This window comes from Anolis carolinensis, chromosome 2, assembly GCF_035594765.1.
Source record: "Anolis carolinensis isolate JA03-04 chromosome 2, rAnoCar3.1.pri, whole genome shotgun sequence".
Lineage (NCBI taxonomy): Eukaryota > Metazoa > Chordata > Lepidosauria > Squamata > Dactyloidae > Anolis > Anolis carolinensis.
The window spans coordinates 4,322,052-4,344,134 of NC_085842.1; the positions used below are offsets into that span (position 1 = coordinate 4,322,052).

Genomic DNA, 22,083 nt, shown 5'->3' on the forward strand with positions numbered 1-22,083 from the left:
CAATGGTGATTTCTTTCTTATAAAAGGAAATTTCCAACAAAAGTCTCTATGAACACATTTTCCTCTATGCTTCCTTGTAGAGAACTTCCACAATTGATTTTGACCCTGACCGAGTCTTCTTCAGGTGGAAAAGTTTTTACGAGGGTTGAATGAAAAGTAATGCCTCCACCTTCATTACTTTGGTTTGGATGGGGATATTTTAACAAATCAAATGTAGAAATAATCCTTACAATGTTCTCTTTAACTACCACTATTCACTTTTCCACATAATCACCAGACAATTGGATACATTTCTGCCAATGATGAACAGGTTTTCTGAAGTCGTCATGGAAGAAGTCGACACTCTGTTTCCGCAACCGATGTCTCACAGTCCCCATCGTGCACAGATCTTCCAATAGCCGAGCAAAGCAATGTGACCCACATGTTCTTGTGAAATGCCGATTATGATTGACATTTCTCTCTGAGAGATACCACGATCGTCCTGAATCCATTTGTCAACCTTTTGCTTGTGAAACTTGGTGGTTGCTGTCACAGGATGTCCAACTCTTTGTTTGTCACGCAAGTCAGATGTTCCCACCTCAACATCCTTAAACTTACTCTCCCAACGACGCACAGGACTCACATCAACACAATCCCCATAAACAGCTTGCATTCTCTGATGAACCTCCTTTGGAGTGACACCTTCTGCTGTCAAGAATTTAGTGACTGCACATTGCTTAAGTCACATGGACTGACCGTCTGTGCAGGGTTCCATACTTCGCACTTTAACAACACAACCATCCAATGCTAAGGCTTCCCGCCAACCGACCGTCTGCGCAGGGTGTCATACTTTGCACTTTAACAACACAACTGTTCAATTCTCAGGCTTCCTGCCAAATGGAACTGTAGAGGAGAGTCTACTGAACAATTTATTTATTTATTTATTTACATCACTTTTACCCCTCCTTTCTCTCCGAGGAGACTCAAAGCGGCTTACAGTAAATGGCAAAAATTCAATGCCTAAAAACAATGTAAAAACAACAATTCATATAAAACAATCTACAAAACAACAGTTCATATAAAACAGATACCATTACAAAATAAAATCACATTATATAAAATTTTAAGAATGTCCAAGCCAGGACTTGCCGCAGACCAGGACTGCCATCTGTTGAGGAGTTACGAAGGTGGAGGCATTACTTTTCATTCAACCCTCATAATTTCACAAATTCAAGTTATAATAACGTGGATCTAAATGGAACGAACAGTATTGGCTGAAAAGCAGTTTCTTAATAGCAAACAGACCCCCATACCTTCAATATACAAATCACAAATTACAAGTATAAAGACACAATTACTCACACCAAGTTCTTCTGCTCACTTTTGTTCCACATCAAAGTACAAAACTGTAAGGCTGACTCAACTATTTAATATAGTAAACTTAAAGAGGCCAGGTGATAAAGTTGTGGTGTTATCATTGTTGCTCAGAAATCACATTTAAAAGGTTACCTACACAGGTCCATGAGGTCCATGAGGTCACGAAGAGTCGAAAACGACTGAACGAGTAAAGAAAAGTGTTGTAATGTCTAAAAAGCTATACCCATAATTTTATATATGAATATAAAATTTTATATATGAATATATATATATAACATTCATATGTACTGACATCATTTAATCCTTTCGGCTGTTCCATTTGAAGGGTGAAAATCCAGATTGTAAAATTGGGTGCAGAAGTCAATGTTTGTAGAGGGTGTAACAACTTCTAAAATCTCAATTTGAAGTGACTCTGCATTATGATTAAAATCTTCAAAGTGTTTGTAAAGAATGGAGTCAGTTGAATGGTATCTAATCATACTCTTGTGCCTCTACAAACATTGACTTCTGCACCAAACTTTTACAACGTGAAGGTATGGGTGTCTGTTTGCAAGAAAGAATCAGTAATCACTATTGTGAATAAAACAAACTTATGTTTCGTTGTCTACTATTTTTGTTGTATCTTTTACAAGTTGTTGGAACATTTATATGTTTGTGATTACTTCGGTATTGTAATAGTGGACAAGGGAGGAGAAAACATAGCAAATAAATAAATGAATATGCAAATATAAGTTGTAAAAAACATACAAACGTGTACTTAGTCAGACAACTTTGTGAGAAGCAGAAACTTTAGGGATAGTCTTCCATCAAAACACTGTATGTATATATAAATCCTATGCTAATTATACACACACACACACACAAAATATAATTTACAATAATATATAATAATATATTGTATATACATATAATATTGATAATATTATATTGTAATATGATTTAATACTAATTAATACAATATAATAATATTAATTATATATTACTAATAATATTACAATATATTCATATAGTACAATATAGTAATTTAACACCAGTATTGTGCTATGGTAATAATATAATATAGTATGTAAATTTAATTTGTAAGCTGCTCCGAGTCCCCTTTGGGGTGAGAAGGGTGGGATATAAATGCAGTAAATTAAAAAATGAATAAATAAATATAGACATTAGTCATGTGCATTTGTATGGAATCGTGATCCGTTTTGTTTTGTTTCATTCGTTTAGGCTCAGTTTCATTTCCGTCTCTGCTTCCGAAAATGGGGTGCCTATCCGAATGGAATTTTTGTCTTGAATCTTTAAAAAAATGAAAATTTTTGAACCATTGGCTCAGTTTTAGGGCTAGAGGGGCAAAAGTCACTACACACGGAGGGCATATCAACCCCTTTTAGCCCACCAACTTTTAAAATGTTTGGGTCTTCCCCCGATTTCTAGAGATTTTTTTCCTTTTTATAAATATAATCCCCTTTAAAAGCATTCCCTTTTTCTCCCAGCTGTCCCAGCCCTCTAAGTTTTGACCGAAAGGTTGGCGGTTTGAATTTGGGGAGTAGGGTGAGCTCCCACTGTTAGACCCAGATTCTGCCAACCTAGCAGTTCGAAAACATGCAAATATAAGTAGATCAATAGGTACCGCTCCGGCGGGCAGGTAATGGTGCTCCATGTAGCCATGCCGGCCACATGACCTTGGAGGTGTCTATAGACAACACCAGCTCTCTGGCTTAGACGTGGAGATGAGCACCAACCCCCAGACTGTTATCAGGTCATTAATTCAGTGTTCAGCCTCCTTGCCTATTGCAACATCTTCCTTGTCTGTTCTACACAGGTTTCATGACATTCCAAATGTGAACTTATTCATTCCTTGCAGCTTGGATTTTTACCTGGGCAATTTCTATAATCGATTAACTGCCCTGATGAGAAAGAGGGAGGAAAGAAGGAAAGGAGCAAGAAAGGTAGGAAGAAAAGAAGGAAGGAGGGAAGCAAGGAGGAAAGGGAGGGAATGGGAGGAAGAATGGAGCCAAGGAAGGAAGGAGGGAGAGAGAAAGAAGCAAGCAAGAAGGGCTGGAAGGAAGGGAGGGTGGGAAGAAAATAATAATAACAATAAAGCCATCAGAACAAATGGAATTAAGGCCAAGATAGAAAAATCAGCTGATGACCCAAAATGCAGACTGTGCAAGGAAACCGACAAAACCATCGATCATATCCTCAGCTGCTGTAAGAAAATTGCACAGACTGACTACAAACAGAGGCACAACTATGTGGCCCAAATGATCCATTGGAACTTATGCCTCAAGTACCACCTCCCAGCAGTAAAGAACTGGTGGGATCACAAACCTGCAAAAGTATTGGAGAATGAGCACGCAAAGATACTGTGGGACTTCCAAATCCAGACTGACAAAGTTCTGGAACACAACACACCAGACATCACAGTTGTGGAAAAGAAAAAGGTTTGGATCATTGATGTCACCATCCCAGGTGACAGTCGCATTGACGAAAAACAACAGGAAAAACTCAGCCGCTATCAGGACCTCAAGATTGAACTTCAAAGACTCTGGCAGAAACCAGTGCAGGTGGTCCCGGTGGTGATGGGCACATTGGGTGCCGTGCCAAAAGATCTCAGCCGGCATTTGGAAACAATAGACATTGACAAAATTACGATCTGCCAACTGCAAAAGGCCACCCTACTGGGATCTGCGCACATCATCCGAAAATACATCACAGAGTCCTAGACACTCGGGGAGTGTTCGACTTGTGATTTTGTGATACGAAATCCAGCATGTCTATCTTGTTTGCTGTGTCATACAATAAAATAATAATAATTTTATTTTTGTATCCCACCCCAGCGTTGTCCGTAAACACCTCCAAGGTCATGTGGCTGGCATGCCGTTACCTTCCCGGAGCAGTTTTCAGCTCCAGCTCCTGCCAACCTAGCAGTTCGAAAACATGCAAATGTGAGTAGATCAATAGGTACCGCTCCGGCAGGAAGGTAAGGGCGCTCCATGCAGTCATGCCGGCCACATGACCTTGGAGGTGTCTACGGACAATGCCGGCTCTTCGGCTTAGAAATGGAGATGAGCACCAACCCCCAGAGTCGGTCAGGACTGGACTTAACATCAGGGGAAACCTTTACCTTTACCTTACCTTACCTTGCAAACTCTAATGAAACGGGCCAGAAAAAGTGCAGTAGCTGGGGACAGGTGGAGGTAAAGGACTCCGTCAAATCATGCCAAATTAGTCAAATGCACATTGAAATAACCAGGTTTTCAGATCTTTCCGGGATATGGCCAAGGTGGGGGAGGATCTGATTTCTTTCAGAAGGGAATTCCAGAGCCATGGAGCCACCACCAAGAAGGCCCTCTCCCTCGTCCCCACCAACCGTGTTTGGAACAGTGGTGGGAGTGAGAGGAGGCCTCCCCAGGAGATCTCAAAGGTCTGGAGAACAAGCCCTATGAGGAGTGGCTGAAAGAGCTGGGCATGGTTACCCTGCAGAAGAGACAGCTGAGAGGAGACATGATGAGGGCCATGGATCAAGATGTGAGAAGAAGTCACAGGGAGGAGATTTTTTGCTGCCCTGCAGACTAGGACGCAGAACAACGGCTTCAAACTACAGAAAAGAGATTCCACCTGAACATGAGGAAGAGCTTCCTAACAGTGAGAGCTGTTCGGCAGTGGAACTTGTTGGGGATTGTGGATGATAGACAGAAGCTCTTACGTGTGCCCATGAACCCGGAGTCACCCTGCAGAATGATACACCACTCAGCTTTGCAGAACAAATAACACATGAGTCCTAGAGATCAACAGAACAGTGGTATTTACAATAGTCTCTCTGATTGCTTGCAGAAATCAGCAGTCATAAGCAGTCCTTTCTTAGTCCATACATCTGCTTTAGTGAAGATCAGCAGCAAACAAGGCCTCAGAAATAGTCAGGCCTCTCTGAGTACAGAGCCATCTTCTTTCCAGCCAGTACTCAGTAGACTCACTCTCTCTCTCACACACACACAGAGAGAGAGAGAGAGAAAGCGTGAGAGAGAGACCTGTTCACACTGGTTCTCCAGCAGCAGGACAGCAACAGTTGCAAAGCCATTCCCGGATCCTTTCAAACTCAGCCAGTCGGCTTCATACATTTGATATTCTAGTTAACACACATATAGTATTTTTGCAAACCATGACAGAACTCTGTGCCCCAGAGTGTGGTGGAGGCTTCTTCTTTGGAGGCTTTGAAGCAGAGGCTGGATGGCCATCTGTCGGGAGTCCTTTGAATGCGATTTTCCTGCTTCTTGGCAGAATGGGGTTGGAATGGATGCATGGCCCATGAGGTCTCTTCCAACTCTAGGATTCTACGATTCTAGGCCAGTTAAAAACAAAACGTTAATCCACCATCGTTCAAACTGGTTCTCCAGCAGCAGGACAGCAACAGTTGCAAACCGATTCCCAGGTCCTTTCAAACTCAGCCAATTGGCTTCATGCATTTGATTTTCCAGTTAACACACATATAGTATCTGTGATGTCTCAGGCTCCTTTGGCCCCTGACCCCGCAGCCATTACTGATCAAGCTGCTGAGGAGTTTTTCCCACCTCAGCAAGTTTCTCTCCCTTTCCAGATGTCTCCTGTTGATGTTTATGTGCCAGAGCCAATTAAGGATGCCCTTGACTTGGAGCTGACTCTTCCTGGCTCTCCAGAGAATTTAGTGTTTGACAGGAGAGCGTTTCTCCAAACAGACCGGTCTCGTAAATAGAGCCTTCGCCGGAGCGCGAGATTAGCTGAACGGGAGGATTGTGATTGAGACCGCATTTGGAGCCCGCTCCCTTGGGAAGGAAAAGGGAGGCAGACATCTGGCGGGTTGTTGTTACTGGCTCGTTCCCTTGGGAAGTTTTGGGGCGTCAGGCACCTGTTTGGGGAAGCTCTTGAACTTTCATAAAAGTTCTGTGCTGAGACTCTCCGTTGCGGTGTCAACGTGACTATTCAAAGAAGAACATCGTCTCTTGTTCCAGAGCTTCTAAGCAGCCCTCTGGTGTGCTTACTCATAAGTAGACCGGGAGTTGCGTTTCCACTCCTGGTTAAGTTTGGACTGCGTTTCAGATCCACCACGAATTACCTTGCCTAGCCTTGAATCCTTGTCTGGACTTTACTTCAAGAACCTCCCTGTGTATCCTTGCTCTTTCCCCACTCAAACTTCCAAAGAGTTTGAGTGTGTTTCGGTTATTGGATTATAGACTTTGGACTCTAATACTGGACATATAACTTCATTTATTTGGACTATTTTTGATCTTTCCTAAAAGGACAATTGTTTGACTATATACTCTGCATACTTTTGTTTTATTCTTTTATTGCATTAATAAAGATATTAGATTGTTTATTGGCCTCCGTGTTGGTTTCCAGTGTTCACGCAGCCTAGGGGTGTTACAGTATCTTTGCAAACCATGACAGACGGGCTGGCCCTGGGTCTCTTCCAACTCTAGGATTATAGGACACAGGTGTAGTCCTTCCGAACCATTTACCATGCCATCAGATGTCAAACAGGGGGATGTTATTGTCCCAACCTTATTCTCTATCTTCATCGCTATGGTGCTTCATCTTGTTGATGGGAAGCTTCCCACCGGAAGTGATTTATTGCTGCTGGCTACTAACCAGTTGTGCCACAGTCAGGCCTAGAAACACATGGTGTCGGGATATAAATAAAGTTTTATTATTATCTTTTATTTAAAAAATTATTCAAGAAGAATAAAAAATATGATAGAATAAACAAGCACATTTGTGAGATACAGAACATTAAGAACTACACAACTGCGTTGTATCTACGACTACAGGACTACACTGAATGCCTATTAAGAATAATAACAGAAGCACAAAAATGAAGCACATACAAACGTGCCTACAAAAACAAAACAAAACAAAGAAAAAACAGATCTATACACCTCCCACTCCCTATTGGACAGTGTTCGTTTCTTTTTAGGCTACTCCCTTTAAAGGCACTACAGTCTTCCCTCACTTATCACGGGGGTTAGGTACCAAGACCACCTGCAATAAGTGAAAATCCATAAAGTAGGGACGCTATATATTTATAATAGGGGAGCCGAGGAGAGCTTTTTCAGCCCTAAAAACGGCTGAAAAACTAGCCTTATACTCGAGTATATACAGTATTTCAAATCATTGCTGTGTGGGATGTGTAATATGAACATAGGGTGCATTTACACTATAGAATCAATGCTGCTTGACACCATCTATATATATAAAAGAGTGATGGCATCAGGGCAACCCACAAAACAACAAAACTACAGGCAGCCCAACCTCAAAATTTGACAACACAACCCATCATCTACGCCTCTAAGTTGATACAACAAAAAGCAAAGAAAAATAAAGTTCTAATTAGAGAGAGAGCAATAATTGTTTTTATCCAATTGCTGCCAGTTTAGAGGGCTAATCTCTGCCCACTTGGTCTCCTAGCAACCGACAGCCAAAGGACAGCCAGGGTTCAGTTAGGGGACAGGCAGATTTAGGCCTCACTTAGGCTTCTTCCACAGATTATCTAATTTGCACTGGATTATATGGCAGTGTAGACTCAAGGCCCTTCTACACAGCTATATAACCCATTTATAATCTTATATTATCTGCTTTGCACTGGATTATCTTGACTCCACACTGCCATATAATCCACTTCAGTGTGCATTTTATACATCTGTGAAGAAGGGTCCTCATATAATCCAGTTCTAAGCAGATAATATAAGATTATCAATAAACAGTAGACTCTCACTTATCCAACATAAACAGGCCGGCAGGATAAGTGAATATGTTGGATAATAAGAAGGGATTCAGGAAAAGCCGATTAAACATCAAATTAGGCAATCGTTATAGAAATTAAGCATCAAAACATCATATTATACAACAAATTTGACAGAAAAAGTAGTTCAATGCTCAGTAATGCTATGTTGTAATTACAGTAGAGTCTCACTTATCCAACATTCGCTTATCCAATGTTCTGGATTATCCAACGCATTTTGGAGTCAATATTTTCAATATATCATGATATTTTGGTGCTAAATTCATAAATACGGTAATTACTACATAGCATTACTGCATATTAAACTACTTTTTCTACCAAATTTGTTGTCTAACATGATGTTTTGGTGCTTCATTTGTAAAATCATAACCTAATTTGATGTTTAATAGGCTTTTCCTTAATGCCTCCTTATTATCCAACATATTCGCTTATCCAACATTCTGCCGGCCCATTTATGTTGGATAAGTGAGACTCTACTGTACTGTATTTACAAATTTACCACTAAAATAGCAAAATGAATTTAAAACACTGACTATAAAAACATTGATTATGAAAAGGCAGACTGTGTTGGATAATCCAGAACATTGTATAAGCAAATGTTGGATAAGTGAGATTCTTCTTTAATATGAAATAATTACTGGGACAGAATAATGCAGAACAATATAATCTCTAAAACCAGGACAGTAAATAAAGAGCAACATTCTGAAAGCAGGAAAATTGGAAATTCCACAAAGGAAACAATCAGGGCCAGCTAACACCTCCCAAGAAAGGATTCTTCCAGAAAGGAAGCTGAGAAGGGAGTGAAGCACTGTGTATTACCAAAGTCATTATTATTACTATTATTATTATTATTATTATTATTATTATTATTATTATTATTGTGTTGCGGTCAACTGTGAAAATGAATACAATCTGGTTCCAAGTATTCAAAAACACTAAAATCAGAATATATAAAAATTAATGTGGTATAATAAAACAGAACAATACAATCTCTAAAATCAGAACACTAAATAAAGAACAACACTCTGAAAACAGGGGAATTCCACACAGGAAACAATCAGGGCCAGCTAACACCTCCCAACAAAATATTCCCATCATCAAAGTCTGGCAAATCCTCTGTTTTCTCAGGGCCACAGACAGTAGAAGCACATAAAATATTGCAAAGAACACCACTCTGAAAACAAGGGTATTCCAGACAGGAAACAATCAGGGCCAGCTAATACCTCCCAACAAAAATTTTACTCGGGGAGGAAACAGCCAGGCTTTAAAGCTGCAAGGCCATTACATCCTAATCATTTTTCCTAATTGCAGCATTCATACTTGCCTCCAACAGACAAAAAAAAAACCAATCAGAAATATTGTATATTCACAGCCTTTAGGAAATAATATCCCCTGATGGCGCAGTGTGTTAAAGCGCTGAGCTGCTGAACTTCTGGACCGAAAGGCCGCAGGTTTGAATTGGGGGAGCAGAGAAAGCCCCCACTGTTAGCCCTAACTTCTGCCAACCCAGAAGTTCGAAAACATGCAAATGTGAGTGCATCAATAGGTACCGCTCCGGTGGGAAGGTAACGCCGCTCCATGCAGTCATCCCACATGACCTTGGAGGAGTCTACGGACAGCGCCGGCTCTTCAGCTTAGAAATGGAGATGAGCACCAACCCCCAGAGTCAGACACGACTGGACTTAATGTCAGGGGAAAACCTTTACCCTTTATCTTAACTATCACCAATTCCTCAATACTTTATTTCCCATACCACCATTCTTCGCCACAGCAACGCATGGCCAGGCACAGCTAGTATTTTATACACAGCTTCCCCTGTGTGAGTTGTGATTATGCGTATGAACATAGCTATTCTGTGTTCTATTATGTGTATGAACATAGCTATTCTGTGTTCTACGAGGGCTATCCAGAAAGTGGATTACGTTTTGGACTTAAAAATGAACAAAGTATAGGAGAAAATCTAGGCACTTATCATAGCGAGGAATGAGCTTGACAACTCCTTTCCCACTAAATTCTGCCACCTCCATCGTATTATGTATATGTATATGATCGTAGCTATTCTGTGTTCTATTATGCGTATCAACATAGCTATTCTGTGTTCTATTATGCGTATCAACATAGCTATTCTGTGTTCTATTATGCGTATCAACATAGCTATTCTGTGTTCTATTATGCGTATCAACATAGCTATTCTGTGTTCTATTATGCGTATGAACATAGCTATTCTGTGTTCTGTGTATGAACATAGCTATTCTGTGTTCCATTATGTGTATGAACATGGCTATTCTGTGTTCCATTATGTGTATGAACATAGCTATTCTGTGTTCTATTATGTGTAGGAACATAGCTATTCTGTGTTCCATTATGTGTATGAACATAGCTATTCTGTGTTCTATTATGTGTATGAACATAGCTATTCTGTGTTCTATTATGTGTATGAACATAGCTATTCTGTGTTCTACGAGGGCTATCCAGAAAGTAGATTACGTTTTGGACTTAAAAATGAACAAAGTATAGGAGAAAATCTAGGCACTTATCATAGCGCGGAATGAGCTTGGCAACTCCTTCCCCACTAAATTCTGCCGCCTCTGTCGTATTATGTATATGTATATGACCGTAGCTATTCTGTGTTCTATTATGTGTATGAACATAGCGATTCTGACTCAAGATCTTTCTAAATTTCATTTATATACATGGTTATTTCCTCGCGTGTGATTTTTTATGCACAAGCAGCTGTCCACTCTGTCTGAAACACTTTCCACACTCCTTGCACTGATAGGGCTTTTCTCCAGTGTGGGTCCTTTGATGCGAACGTAAACTTTGACCGTGAGTGAAAGTCCGTCCACATTCTATGCATTTATATGGTTTCTCCCCTGTGTGATTTTTTTGATGGGAACGTAAATGTTGACCATGAGAGAAAGTCTTCCCACATTCCATGCACTTATGTGGCTTCTCTCCTGTGTGGGTTTTTAGATGTGAACGCAAACCGAAACTCCAAGCAAAGGTCTTTCCACATTCAGAGCATTTATATGGTTTCTCTCCCGTGTGCGTTTTTCTGTGTGAATCTAAACAATGACGGAGCCTGAATGTATTTCCACATTCAGTGCATTCGTATGGCTTCTCTCCGGTGTGGATTCTTTGATGTGAACGCAGGTCTCCACTCTGAGTGAAGCTCTTCCCACACTCCACGCACTGGAATGGCTTCTCCCCAGTATGGGTCCTTTCATGATTACGCAAGTGTGCATTCTGGGTGAAGCTCCTTCCACAGTCCTTGCAGTGAAATGGTTTCTCCCCAGTGTGGGTTCTTTCATGTCTCCGTAAATTTGCACGGCAAGAGAAGCTCTTTCCACACTCGGTGCATTTACAGGGTTTCTCTCCCGTGTGAATCCTTTGATGTGAATGAAGATCTCCACCTTGATTGAAGGCCTTTCCACACTCCATGCATTTGAATGGTTTCTCCCCAGTGTGGGTTCTTTGATGTGAACGGAGATCTCCACTCTGAGTGAAACTCTTTCCACATTCTGGGCATTGATGGGGTTTCTCTCCTGTGTGGATTAATTGATGTTTCTGCAGAATTCCCTTCTGACTGAACCTCTTCTCACATTCCATACATTTATATGGCTTCTCCCCAGTATGTGTAATTTGATGTGCATGTAAATACTTTTTTTGAGAGAAGGTCTTTCCACATTCGGTGCATTGATGTGGTTTCTCTCCTGTGTGGAGTCTGTTATGTGCTTTCAAGGTATATTTACTCTGGAATGTTTTTCCACATAGAGGACAACAAACCCTTTTTTGTCCTTGGGTTGTCAAGAGTTCTAAATGGTTCTCCTCCTGATGAGCAGAGGAGTTCTTCTTTCCTTTCTTTGATTTATTTCCCTTTCGGTTTTTCTGTCCCTTTTGATTCACCAATTCCTCTTCCTCCACAACAGTCTCATTTGTTTCCCTTGACACCGTAGAAGACTCCACAAAAGTATCTTCCTGCTTGTTATCTAATTGAGAAAGAAGATCTTTCTATTAGAACTTGAACAAAGAAACTTAGGATTTTCTTAGGAATTAAGACAAATCGCTAGTCTTGCCTTTCCTCCCAGCTAAGGAGTATTCAAAACTGGTCAGTTTCCATTATTAACTGCATCGATCATACATTCCTGTCCCTTTGAGAACTGTCCACTGCTTGGCGAATGGGCTTAATAACAAAAGACCCTCACCATAAAAGTATACAGCAGAGTAGCTTATTTAGTAGTAGCAGCATGACCCAGAACCAGCAGCCAGTATAAAACAAAATACAAACACAGAGACTAATGTTATCTTCCTTCGGAGGCATTTCTTGTAGAAATATATGGTTATACTATTTACAAAAACAAGATTTCCATAACATAAACAAAGTTCTTTATACTTCCTTGTTATATCTTTGCTTCAGCTCCTTGCCTTCATGCTGGGCTTCTCTCTCATGTATATAAAGAACATACAGCAATCTTCAAACTGAAGTAGCTCTCTTCTTGGAGCATCAAACGCAGCACTCTTTACACTGAGGCATTCTTCACACAAAAGGAAGTCTTCACACAGGAGGAGCAACTATCTCACAGGCACAACTGCTTATATTACCATACTGGTTTTGCTTAGTCATTGCATTGCATCATTTTAACTCTTTCAGTGCCTGTACATTGTTTTTGTAATGAAAATACACTATTAATTTTCAATATTTCTGACAAAATGCACCTTACCCTGAAATACCACGTTCCCATTCTTCTCCATTCTGTCCTGCTTGGAGAGAGCCCTGTGGCTGTGATCCTCCTTAGTGACTTATACAACCACTCCTCAAATGAGACTGAGAGCTGCAAGGAAGAGAGAGAGAAAATCCCCTCTAATCACAAATAATATTTCAGGAGAGTATTCACCTATAAACAGAAATAATTTGGCCAACACACTGCATGCCGTTTAATTCAATTATTAAAAACCATATTTTAAAAAAATTCATGATTTCTCATTGGCAAACGAATGGAGTCTGCTGTCTTTTTATGTGGTCACTTCCACTTTAGGACTTTGGTGTGAATGAACTGCCAAAGGAAGTGGGCAAAAGCCATACATTGTACACATTCTTAGAGCTCAACATGGATTGAGCTGTCATAAATGTCTTATAAACAAAATGAATAGCTAAACAAATAAACAAAGCAAATATGGGCATCCCAAGGAAAAGGGATCCATTTATGTCCTGTTGGGGAAAAGAATCACTAAAGAGGAATTCAAACAAAGAGCCAGCAAATGTAGGGAGAAAGTTAGGAAAGCCAAAGTGCAGAATGAGCTCAGGCAACAAAAGAGCTTTTTTGGGTTATGTCTGTGACATGTAAAATGATAAAATAATCCTCTCACCTCTGCAGGAGTCTACCGTATACCATGCAGCAGTGGACAAGAAGTCTATGGGGGGACCACCAAATGCAGCAGCATTGCCCAGGCACACGTCAAGGAACATGAAAGGCACTGCAGACTCACTCAACCAGAGATATCAGTCACAGCAGAGCCCTTGCTGAATCAACGTGGACACAGCATATTATGTAAGAACTCAGAAATGCTGGACCGTTCTAACAACTATCATGTCAGACGACACTGAAATCCACAAGCATGGGGACAAGTTCAACAGAAAGGAGGAAACCATGAAAATGAACAAAATCTGGCTCCCGGTATTTAAAAAAAAAACGCTTAACATCAGGACAGCAAATAAAGAACAACACTCAGAAAACAGAGGAATTCCAGACAGGAATCAATCAGGGCCAGCTAATACCTCCCAACAAAGGATTCCCCCAGGCAGGAAGATGCCAGGCCATGAAACTGGCAAGGCCATTACTGCTAATCAAGGCGAATAATTACAACATTCACACTGGCCTCCAACAGACAAACGTTCTTTCTCCAACCCTGGACATTATTTCAAAGATAGATAAACTTCCCTTGCTTTGTTTCCAATAGACCTCACAACTTCTGAGAACGCTTGCAATAGATGTGGGTGAAACGCCAGGAGAGAATGCTTCAGGAACATGGCCATACAGCCCGGAAAGCTCACAGCAACCCAAAAAATAAAGTTGTTATTGTTGTTGTTATCCCCCATAGAAGTCCCATGGAGAGGTTCTGGGAACAAGGGGAAGGGAGAGCAAGCAGATATGGGGACTCGGGGCAGCTTACATGGGGCAGAGGCCCGAACAACATCATGGAACAAAATAAACAACAACATAAACAAAATTCACAGGATAAAAGATAAAAACAGAGTACAATATGAAACAAGAATATTATAACAGTTAAAAACAAATCAACTAAAACAGAAGTCAACCAGTCAAGCAAAACAACTAAAACCCTAAACCTAAGAATTTTAACTGGTTAACCGAATCCCGAGCGTCCACTGAAGTGTAAAAAAAAAGTTTTTAAAAAGTTTCAAACTACCCCCGAAATATTTTTCTGGCTACGGCCCTGGATAAATTGTACATACCCTGGGTCCCAAACACCCACCTCTTTCACAGGAGCAAAGCAGGGAGATGTGCAGGAAGGCCAACCCAGCAGCCGCCAGATCCACTTCCCAGAAAGGCAGAAGGGATGAATGAGGAGGAAGAGGAAGAGGGATGAAGGGGGGAGGAGGAGGAGGGGGGACCCCCCAATGCACCCCCTGAGTCCAGAGGAGGGAGAGGGAAGAGCAGCACATCTGCCGGAGAGGCAAGTGGCCAGGCTGGAGCTAAGTTGCCCTAGAACACCCTTCGGACAAGCATATAGATCTTGTTGTAATAATAATAATAATAATAATAATAATAATAATAATAATAATAATAATAATAATAATAATAATTTATCTATCTTGTTTGCTGTGTCATAATAAAATTATTTTATTATAGATATGCTGGATTTCGTATCACAAAATCACAAGTCGGACACTTCCCAAGTGTCTAGGACTGTATGATGTATTTTTGGATGATGCGTGCAGATCCCAGTAGGGTGGCCTTTTGCAGTTGGCAGATCGTAATTTTGTCAATGTCTATTGTTTCCAAATGCCGGCTGAGATCTTTTGATGTGCCCATCACCACCGGGACCACCTGCACTGGTTTCTGCCAGAGTCTTTGAAGTTCCGTCTTGAGGTCCTGATAGCGGCTGAGTTTTTCCTGTTGTTTTTCGTCAATGCGACTGTCACCTGGGATGGCGACATCAATGATCCAAACCTTTTTTCCTTTCCACAACTGTGATGTCTGGTGTGTTGTGTTCCAGAACTTTGTCAGTCTGGATTCGGAAGTCCCACAGTATCTTTGCGTGCTCATTTTCCAACACTTTTGCAGTTTTGTGATCCCACCAGTTCTTTACTGCTGGGAGGTGGTACTTGAGGCATAAGTTCCAATGAATCATTTGGGCCACGTAGTTGTGCCTCTGTTTGTAGTCTGTCTGTGCGATTTTCTTACAGCAGCTGAGGATATGATCAATGGTTTCGTCGGTTTCCTTGCACAGTCTGCATTTTGGGTCATCAGCTGATTTTTCGATCTTGGCCTGAATTGCCTTTGTTCTGATGTCTTGCTCCTGGGCTGCAAGGATCAGGCTTTCTGTCTCCTTCTTCAGTATCCCATTCGTGAGCCAGAGCCAGGTCTTCTCCTTATCATATCCTCAGCACAGAGAAGCCCCATGACCAACTGAACATACTGCAGGGGTTAGTGGGAATGGACCTTGATTTTGGGAGCTATAGTTCACCTACATCCAGAGAGATTGTGACTCCCACTGACAATGTACTGGGACCAGACTTGACACAGAGAAGCCCCATCCATGGGCTCGGGCTGTGGCGCAGGCTGGAGAGCAGCTGCAATGAATCACTGCAATGAATCACTCTGAGGTCATGAGTTCGAGGCCCGCTCAGAGCCTATGTTTGTCTGTCTTTGTTCTATGTTCTAGGGCCTTTTCTGCGGTGGCCCCTCGCTTGTTGAACTCATTGCCCATTGAAATCAGGCAATCCCCCACCCTTTTAGCCTTCAGGAAAGATTTAAAAACATGGCTCTTCCGGTGTGCTTTCGGAGAGTAAATGTTCTATGCTACTCCCCCCCGATATTTATCCTCTAGACTGGTTCACTATCTGATGTCCCGTCCCTCGAGGTTTTATTCTGATCCCTTTCTCACCCAGAGTTTTAATTTTTAATCTAGTTTTTAAATGTAGTATTCATGCGGCCCACTCGTGTTATATTGCTGTTTTGATCTTATGTTGTACTGTTTATTTTATGTAATGTATTATTTAATTGTATTATGTTATGGTTTATTGTATTGTCTTGGGCATGGCCCCATGTAAGCCGCCCCGAGTCCCCATTGGGGAGATGGTGGCGGGGTATAAATAAAGTTTTATTATTATTATTATTATTATGTTAAAAGGCATTGAATGTTTCCCTGAGTCCCCTTCGGGGTGAGAAAGAAGGGCGGAATATAAATGCTGTAAATAAATAAAATAAATAATAAATTACCAAGTCAACATACTGCAGGGATTAGTGGGAATGGACCTTGATTTTGGGAGCTATACTTCACCTACATCCAGAGATACTTTAAACCCCACCGACAATGGACTGGGACCAAACTTGGCAGAGAGAAGCCCCATGACCAAGTGAACATAATGCAGGGGTTTAGGGGAATGGACCTTGATTTTGGGAGTTATAGTTCACCTACATCCAGAGATACTTTAAACCCCACCGACAATGGACTGGGACCAAACTTGGCAGAAAGAAGCCCCATGACCAAGTGAACATAATGCAGGGGTTTAGGGGAATGGACCTTGATTTTGGGAGTTATAGTTCACCTGCATCCAGACAAGCACTGAACCCAACTGAGGTCAGATCTGGACCAAACTTGGCACACAGACCCAAAGTGGCCAACTGTGCATACAGACCTGCTTTGGGGGTGATTAACCTCGGATCTGGGAGTTGTAGTTCACCCTTATCCAGACAGCCCTGAACCCAGCCGACGACGGATCTGGACCAAACCTGGCACACAGACCCAACATAACCAACTGTAAAATACTGGAAGGGTTTGGGGTTGACTTCTCTTGCCACATGGGAGTTGTAGTTCACCCTTATCCAGAGAGTACTGAACCCATGCTCAGAACACTCTTGCATTCCTCCTCTTTCCCGCCATTGTAACAGCCAATCAGCAACCATATGCAAATCCCTCTCTGAACGTTCCACCAATCACCTTCACTCTCAACGTTCCACTCGCTCGACCCCCTCCCTCCAGCTCCTTGACCTCAAACTCACCCTTCTAGAAAAAAACCCGTCCGTGTTTGTATTTTTTTTTTTTTTTGGTTTGGCTTGTCTCGCTTGCCGTAGTTCTCCCTTGCTTCTTCTTTTAACTGAAATCCTCTCTTTTTTTTCTCTCCGGAGCAAACTTTCAGCCACAATTATGGAAGGTGGGCATAGTGATGTCATTTCCGGAGGAGGAGAAAGGGGGAGAGCACAGCCCACTTCAACTGCCTTGGCCCAATGCTATGGAATGGTGGGAGTTGTAGTTCTGGCAAGGACCAACATTAGAAGGAACTCATTGTAAATAAGCGAGATTCTTCTTTAATATGAAATAATTACTGGGATAGAATAATGCAGAACAATATAATCTCTAAAACCAGGACAGTAAATAAAGAACAACTCTCTGAAAGCAGGGAAATTGGGAATTCCAGAAAGGAAACAATCAGGGCCAGCTAACACTTCCCAACAAAAGCCAGGAAACAGCCAGGCTTTGAAGCTGCAAGGCCATTAAATGCTAATCAAGGTGGCTAATTGCAGCATTCATACCTGCTACACCGAGACTATTAATTGCTATTCAAACTGGCCAACCAAGGATTCCGCACGGGAGAAAGCGGCCAGGCTTTTAAGCTGCAAGGCTATTCAGTGCAGTTCAATCTGGCCAAACAAGGATTACCCTACTAAGGAAGGAGCCAGGCTTCACAGTGGATCTTGGATTGAGGGTGCGAATCCATCTACTCCAGAAAATGGCCAGGCCTTGAGGCTACAAGGCTATTCCTGGACCTGAATATATTGCACAAGATTTCCCTAGCCTAAAATGATACATTTTAATACAGTAGAGTCTCACTTATCCAACACTCGCTTATCCAACGTTCTGGATTATCCAACACATTTTTGTAGTCAATGTTTTCAATAAATTGTGATATTTTGGTGCTAAATTTATAAATACAGTAATTACTACATAGCATTATTTCGTATTGAACTACTTTTTCTGTCAAATTTGTTGTATAACATGATGTTTGGGTACTTAATTTGTAAAATCATAACCTAATTTGATGTTTAATAGGTTTTTCCTTAATCCCTCCTTATTATCCAACATATTTGCTTATCCAACATTCTGCCGGCCCGTTTATGTTGGATAAGTGAGACTCTACTGTATATTGTGTTTTTGGTTCCCACCCCCTTGATCTGGTCATGTAAGTGTGAGTTATTGTTATAATTGTATTATTTTACTTTGTTTAATAATGTGTTATTATGTTGCTATGTAATGTTTGTGTTGCTTTTATGACTGTAAACTGCCCTGAGTCCCAGATAGGGCGGTATATAAATAAAGTTTATTTATTTATTTATTTATTTATTATTATTATTATTTTGTCACTGGTCCCGATTAGAAATACTGTACCCATGGCTTTGTGGAAGTAGGAGACACATTAGTGTTTGGGTGTGGGTGAACTACAACTCCCATCGCCACCCCGAAAACCCCACCAGTATGTAAAGTTGGTCATGGTGAGGCTGTGTGCCAAGTTTGGTCCAGATTTATTGTTGGTGGGGTTCATATTGTTCTCTGAATATGGGTGAACTATAACTCCCATCGTTCTCTCGTCGCACCCAAATGCACACACAAATACATTAGCATAGGGACACCCAGGCTAGGGACTGGGTAAGGATAAACATTAGAACAAGTCATTGTTTTTTTATTTTATGAATGATCCTATTAGAAATTGCCTAAGAATGTGGGTGAACTACAACTCCCATCATTATCTGTCATTGCCCTCAAACCAACCCAGTTATTCATGGCGGGTCTGTGTGCCAAGTTTGGTCCAGATCTATTGTTGGTGGGGTTCACATGGTTCTCTGAACATGGGTGAACTATAACTCCCATCATCTCCTGTCGTTGCCCCAAACCTCGCCAGAACTACAGTAGAGTCTCACTTATCCAACATAAATGGGCTGGCAGAATGTTGGATAAGCGAATATGTGGGATAATAAGGAGGGATTAAGGAAAAGCCTATTAAACATCAAATTAGGTTATGATTTTACAAATTAAGCACCAAAGCATCATGTTATACAACAAATTTGACGGAAAAAATAGTTCAACAGGCAGTAATGCTATGTAGTAATTACTGTATTTACGAATTTATCACCAAAATATCACGATATATTGAAAACATTGACTACAAAAATGCGTTGGATAATCCAGAACGTTGGATAAGCGAGTGTTGGATAAGTGAGACTCTACTGTATATGTATGGACCTGTATGTATGTATATGTGTGTGTATGTATATATACATGTATGCACACACACACACCCAAGCTTAGGTACCCAGTGATTCCCAGGCTAGGGATATTGGAGATAAACATTAGAAAGCATCATTATTTGTTTTTGGAATTTTATGAATTATCCCATTAGAAAATCCATAAAGATGTGGGTGAACTACAACTCCCACTATCATCATCTGTGAATGCCCCCAAACCGAACCAGTAGTTAAAGTTTGTCATGATAGCTCTCTGTGCCAAGTGTGGTTGAGATCTATTGTCGGTGGGGTTTGCTTTGTTCTCCAAATATGGGTGAACTATAACTCCCAGCATCCTCTGTCGTTGCCCCCAAACACACACTTGCTTAGGGATCCAGTGATGCCCAGGGTAGGGATTTGGTAGGGATAAACATTAGAAGAAGTCATTTGTTTATGGATTTTTATGAATGGTCCCACTAGAAATTGCACAAGGATGTGGGTGAACTACAACTCCCACCATCATCATCTGTCATTGGTCCCAAATTGAATCAGTAATTCAAGGTAGTTATGGTGGGTCTGTGTGCCAATTGTGGTCCAGATCTATTGTCAGTGGGGTTCGCATGGTTCTCTGAATACGGGTGAACTATAACTCCCATCGTCCCGTCATTGCCCCAAACCTCAGAACTATATGCATGGACCAGTATGTATGTATATATATGTGTATAGATATGTGTGTGTATATACACACACACAAGCTTAGGCACCCGGTGATGCCCAGGCTAAGGATATTGGGAATAAACATTAGAAAGCATCATTATTTGTTTTTGAAATTTTATGAATGGTCCCATTAGAAAATGCATAAGGATGTGGGTGAACTACAATTCTCACCATCTTTTGTCATTGCTCTCAAACTGCACCAGTAGTTAAAAGTTAGTCATGATGGGTCTGTGTGCCAAATTTGGTCCAGATTTATTGTTGGTGGGGTTCATATTGTTCTCTGAATATGGGTGAACTATAACTCCCATCGACCTCTGTTGTCGCCCCCAAACACAACACAGACACAAGCTTAGGAACCCGGTGATGCCTACACACATAAACACACAACTTTAGGTACCCGGTGAGGCCCAGGCTAGGGACTGGGTAAGGATAAACATTAGAAGTCATTATTTGTTTTTGGATTTTTATGAATGATCCCATTAGAAATTGCATAAGGATGTGGGTAAACTACAACTCCCATCAACATCGCTTGTCAGTCCCCCAAACCGAACCTGTACTTAAAGTTTGTCATGATGGGCCTGCGTACCAAGTGTGGTCCAGATCTATCGTTGGTTGGGTTCGCATTGTCCTCCGAATATAGGTGAACTATAACTCCCATCGTCCTCTGTTGTCAACCCTAAAACTGGCCAGTATTTAATGTTGGTCGCCCTGGGGGAGAAGAGTGGTATATAAATAAAATAAATAAATAGATAATTTTATATACATACATATATATAATTTATAATAATTTATAAATATACTAGCTGTGCCCTGCCACGCGTTGCTGTGGCCTATTGGAATAGCACTGAATAGCCTTTGTGCTTCTAAGCCTGGGCAGTTTCTATATAGGGGTCTCCTTGCTTAGGCTGGTTGAATAGGATGGAGTGGCCTGATGGCTTACAAACCTGAGGGTTATTCATAGGGTATATTCTGGTTGTGCTGGTTGAACAGGAGTGAATAGTCTTGCTGCTTGGAAGCCTGGCCGCTTTCTACCTTGTGGAATTGTTGGTTGGCCAGGTTGAATAACAATGAATAGTCTTAGTGCAGGAAGTATGAATGTTGGAATTAGTTACCCCGATTAGCATTGAATGGCCTTGCAGGTTCGAGGCCTGGCTGTTTCCTGGTTGAGGGAATTCTTTGTTGGGAGGTGTTAGCTGGGTCTGATTGTTTTCTGTCTGGAATTCTTTTGTCTGGAATTCTCCCGTCTTGTGAGTGTTGATTTGTATTTATTGTCCTGATTTTAGAGATTATATTGTTCTGTTTTCTTATTAGAGTGGTTTTTGGGGTTTTGGGGGTCCCGGTTCTGTTTTGGGGGTTTGGTTGTGTTGTATGAACCTTGAGGCAAGGCTTTTGCATTGTGTTGCCAAGTTTTGTATTTCTGGGGCGTTTAGTTGTGTTGTTATAGTCACGGCGCAAACAACTTTACCCTTCTATATATATAGATAATATATTGTATATACATATAATATTAATAATATTATAATGTAATACAATATTATATTACTAATAATACAATATAATAATATTAATTATATATATATATTAAATGTAATATTACTAATAATATTACCATATAATGATAAAGTACACTATAGTAATTTAATGCTTATATTGTTCTATGCTAATAATATATTGTATGTTCATTTGATTTGTAAGCCGCTCTGAGTCCCCTTCGGGGTGAGAAGAGCGGGCTATAAATGTAGTAAATAAATAAATAATAAATAAATATTTTGACTTTTA

The 22,083-nt window shown here is 40.9% G+C and overlaps 1 protein-coding gene across 1 annotated transcript; it reads right to left on the bottom strand.

The window, feature by feature from the left end:
* Window positions 1-7,023: 7,023 nt before the first annotated feature.
* On the bottom strand, window positions 7,024-21,905 carry LOC100561282 (zinc finger protein 501). The gene is made up of 3 exons (XM_008123623.3): window positions 17,371-21,905; window positions 12,847-12,957; window positions 7,024-12,114 (listed from the first exon to the last, which is right to left on the bottom strand). The coding sequence occupies exons 2-3, from the start codon at window positions 12,875-12,877 to the stop codon at window positions 10,823-10,825; spliced, it is 1,323 nt and encodes a 440-aa protein (XP_008121830.2). The 5' UTR covers window positions 12,878-12,957; window positions 17,371-21,905; the 3' UTR covers window positions 7,024-10,822.
* Between the last annotated feature and the right edge of the window lie 178 nt (window positions 21,906-22,083).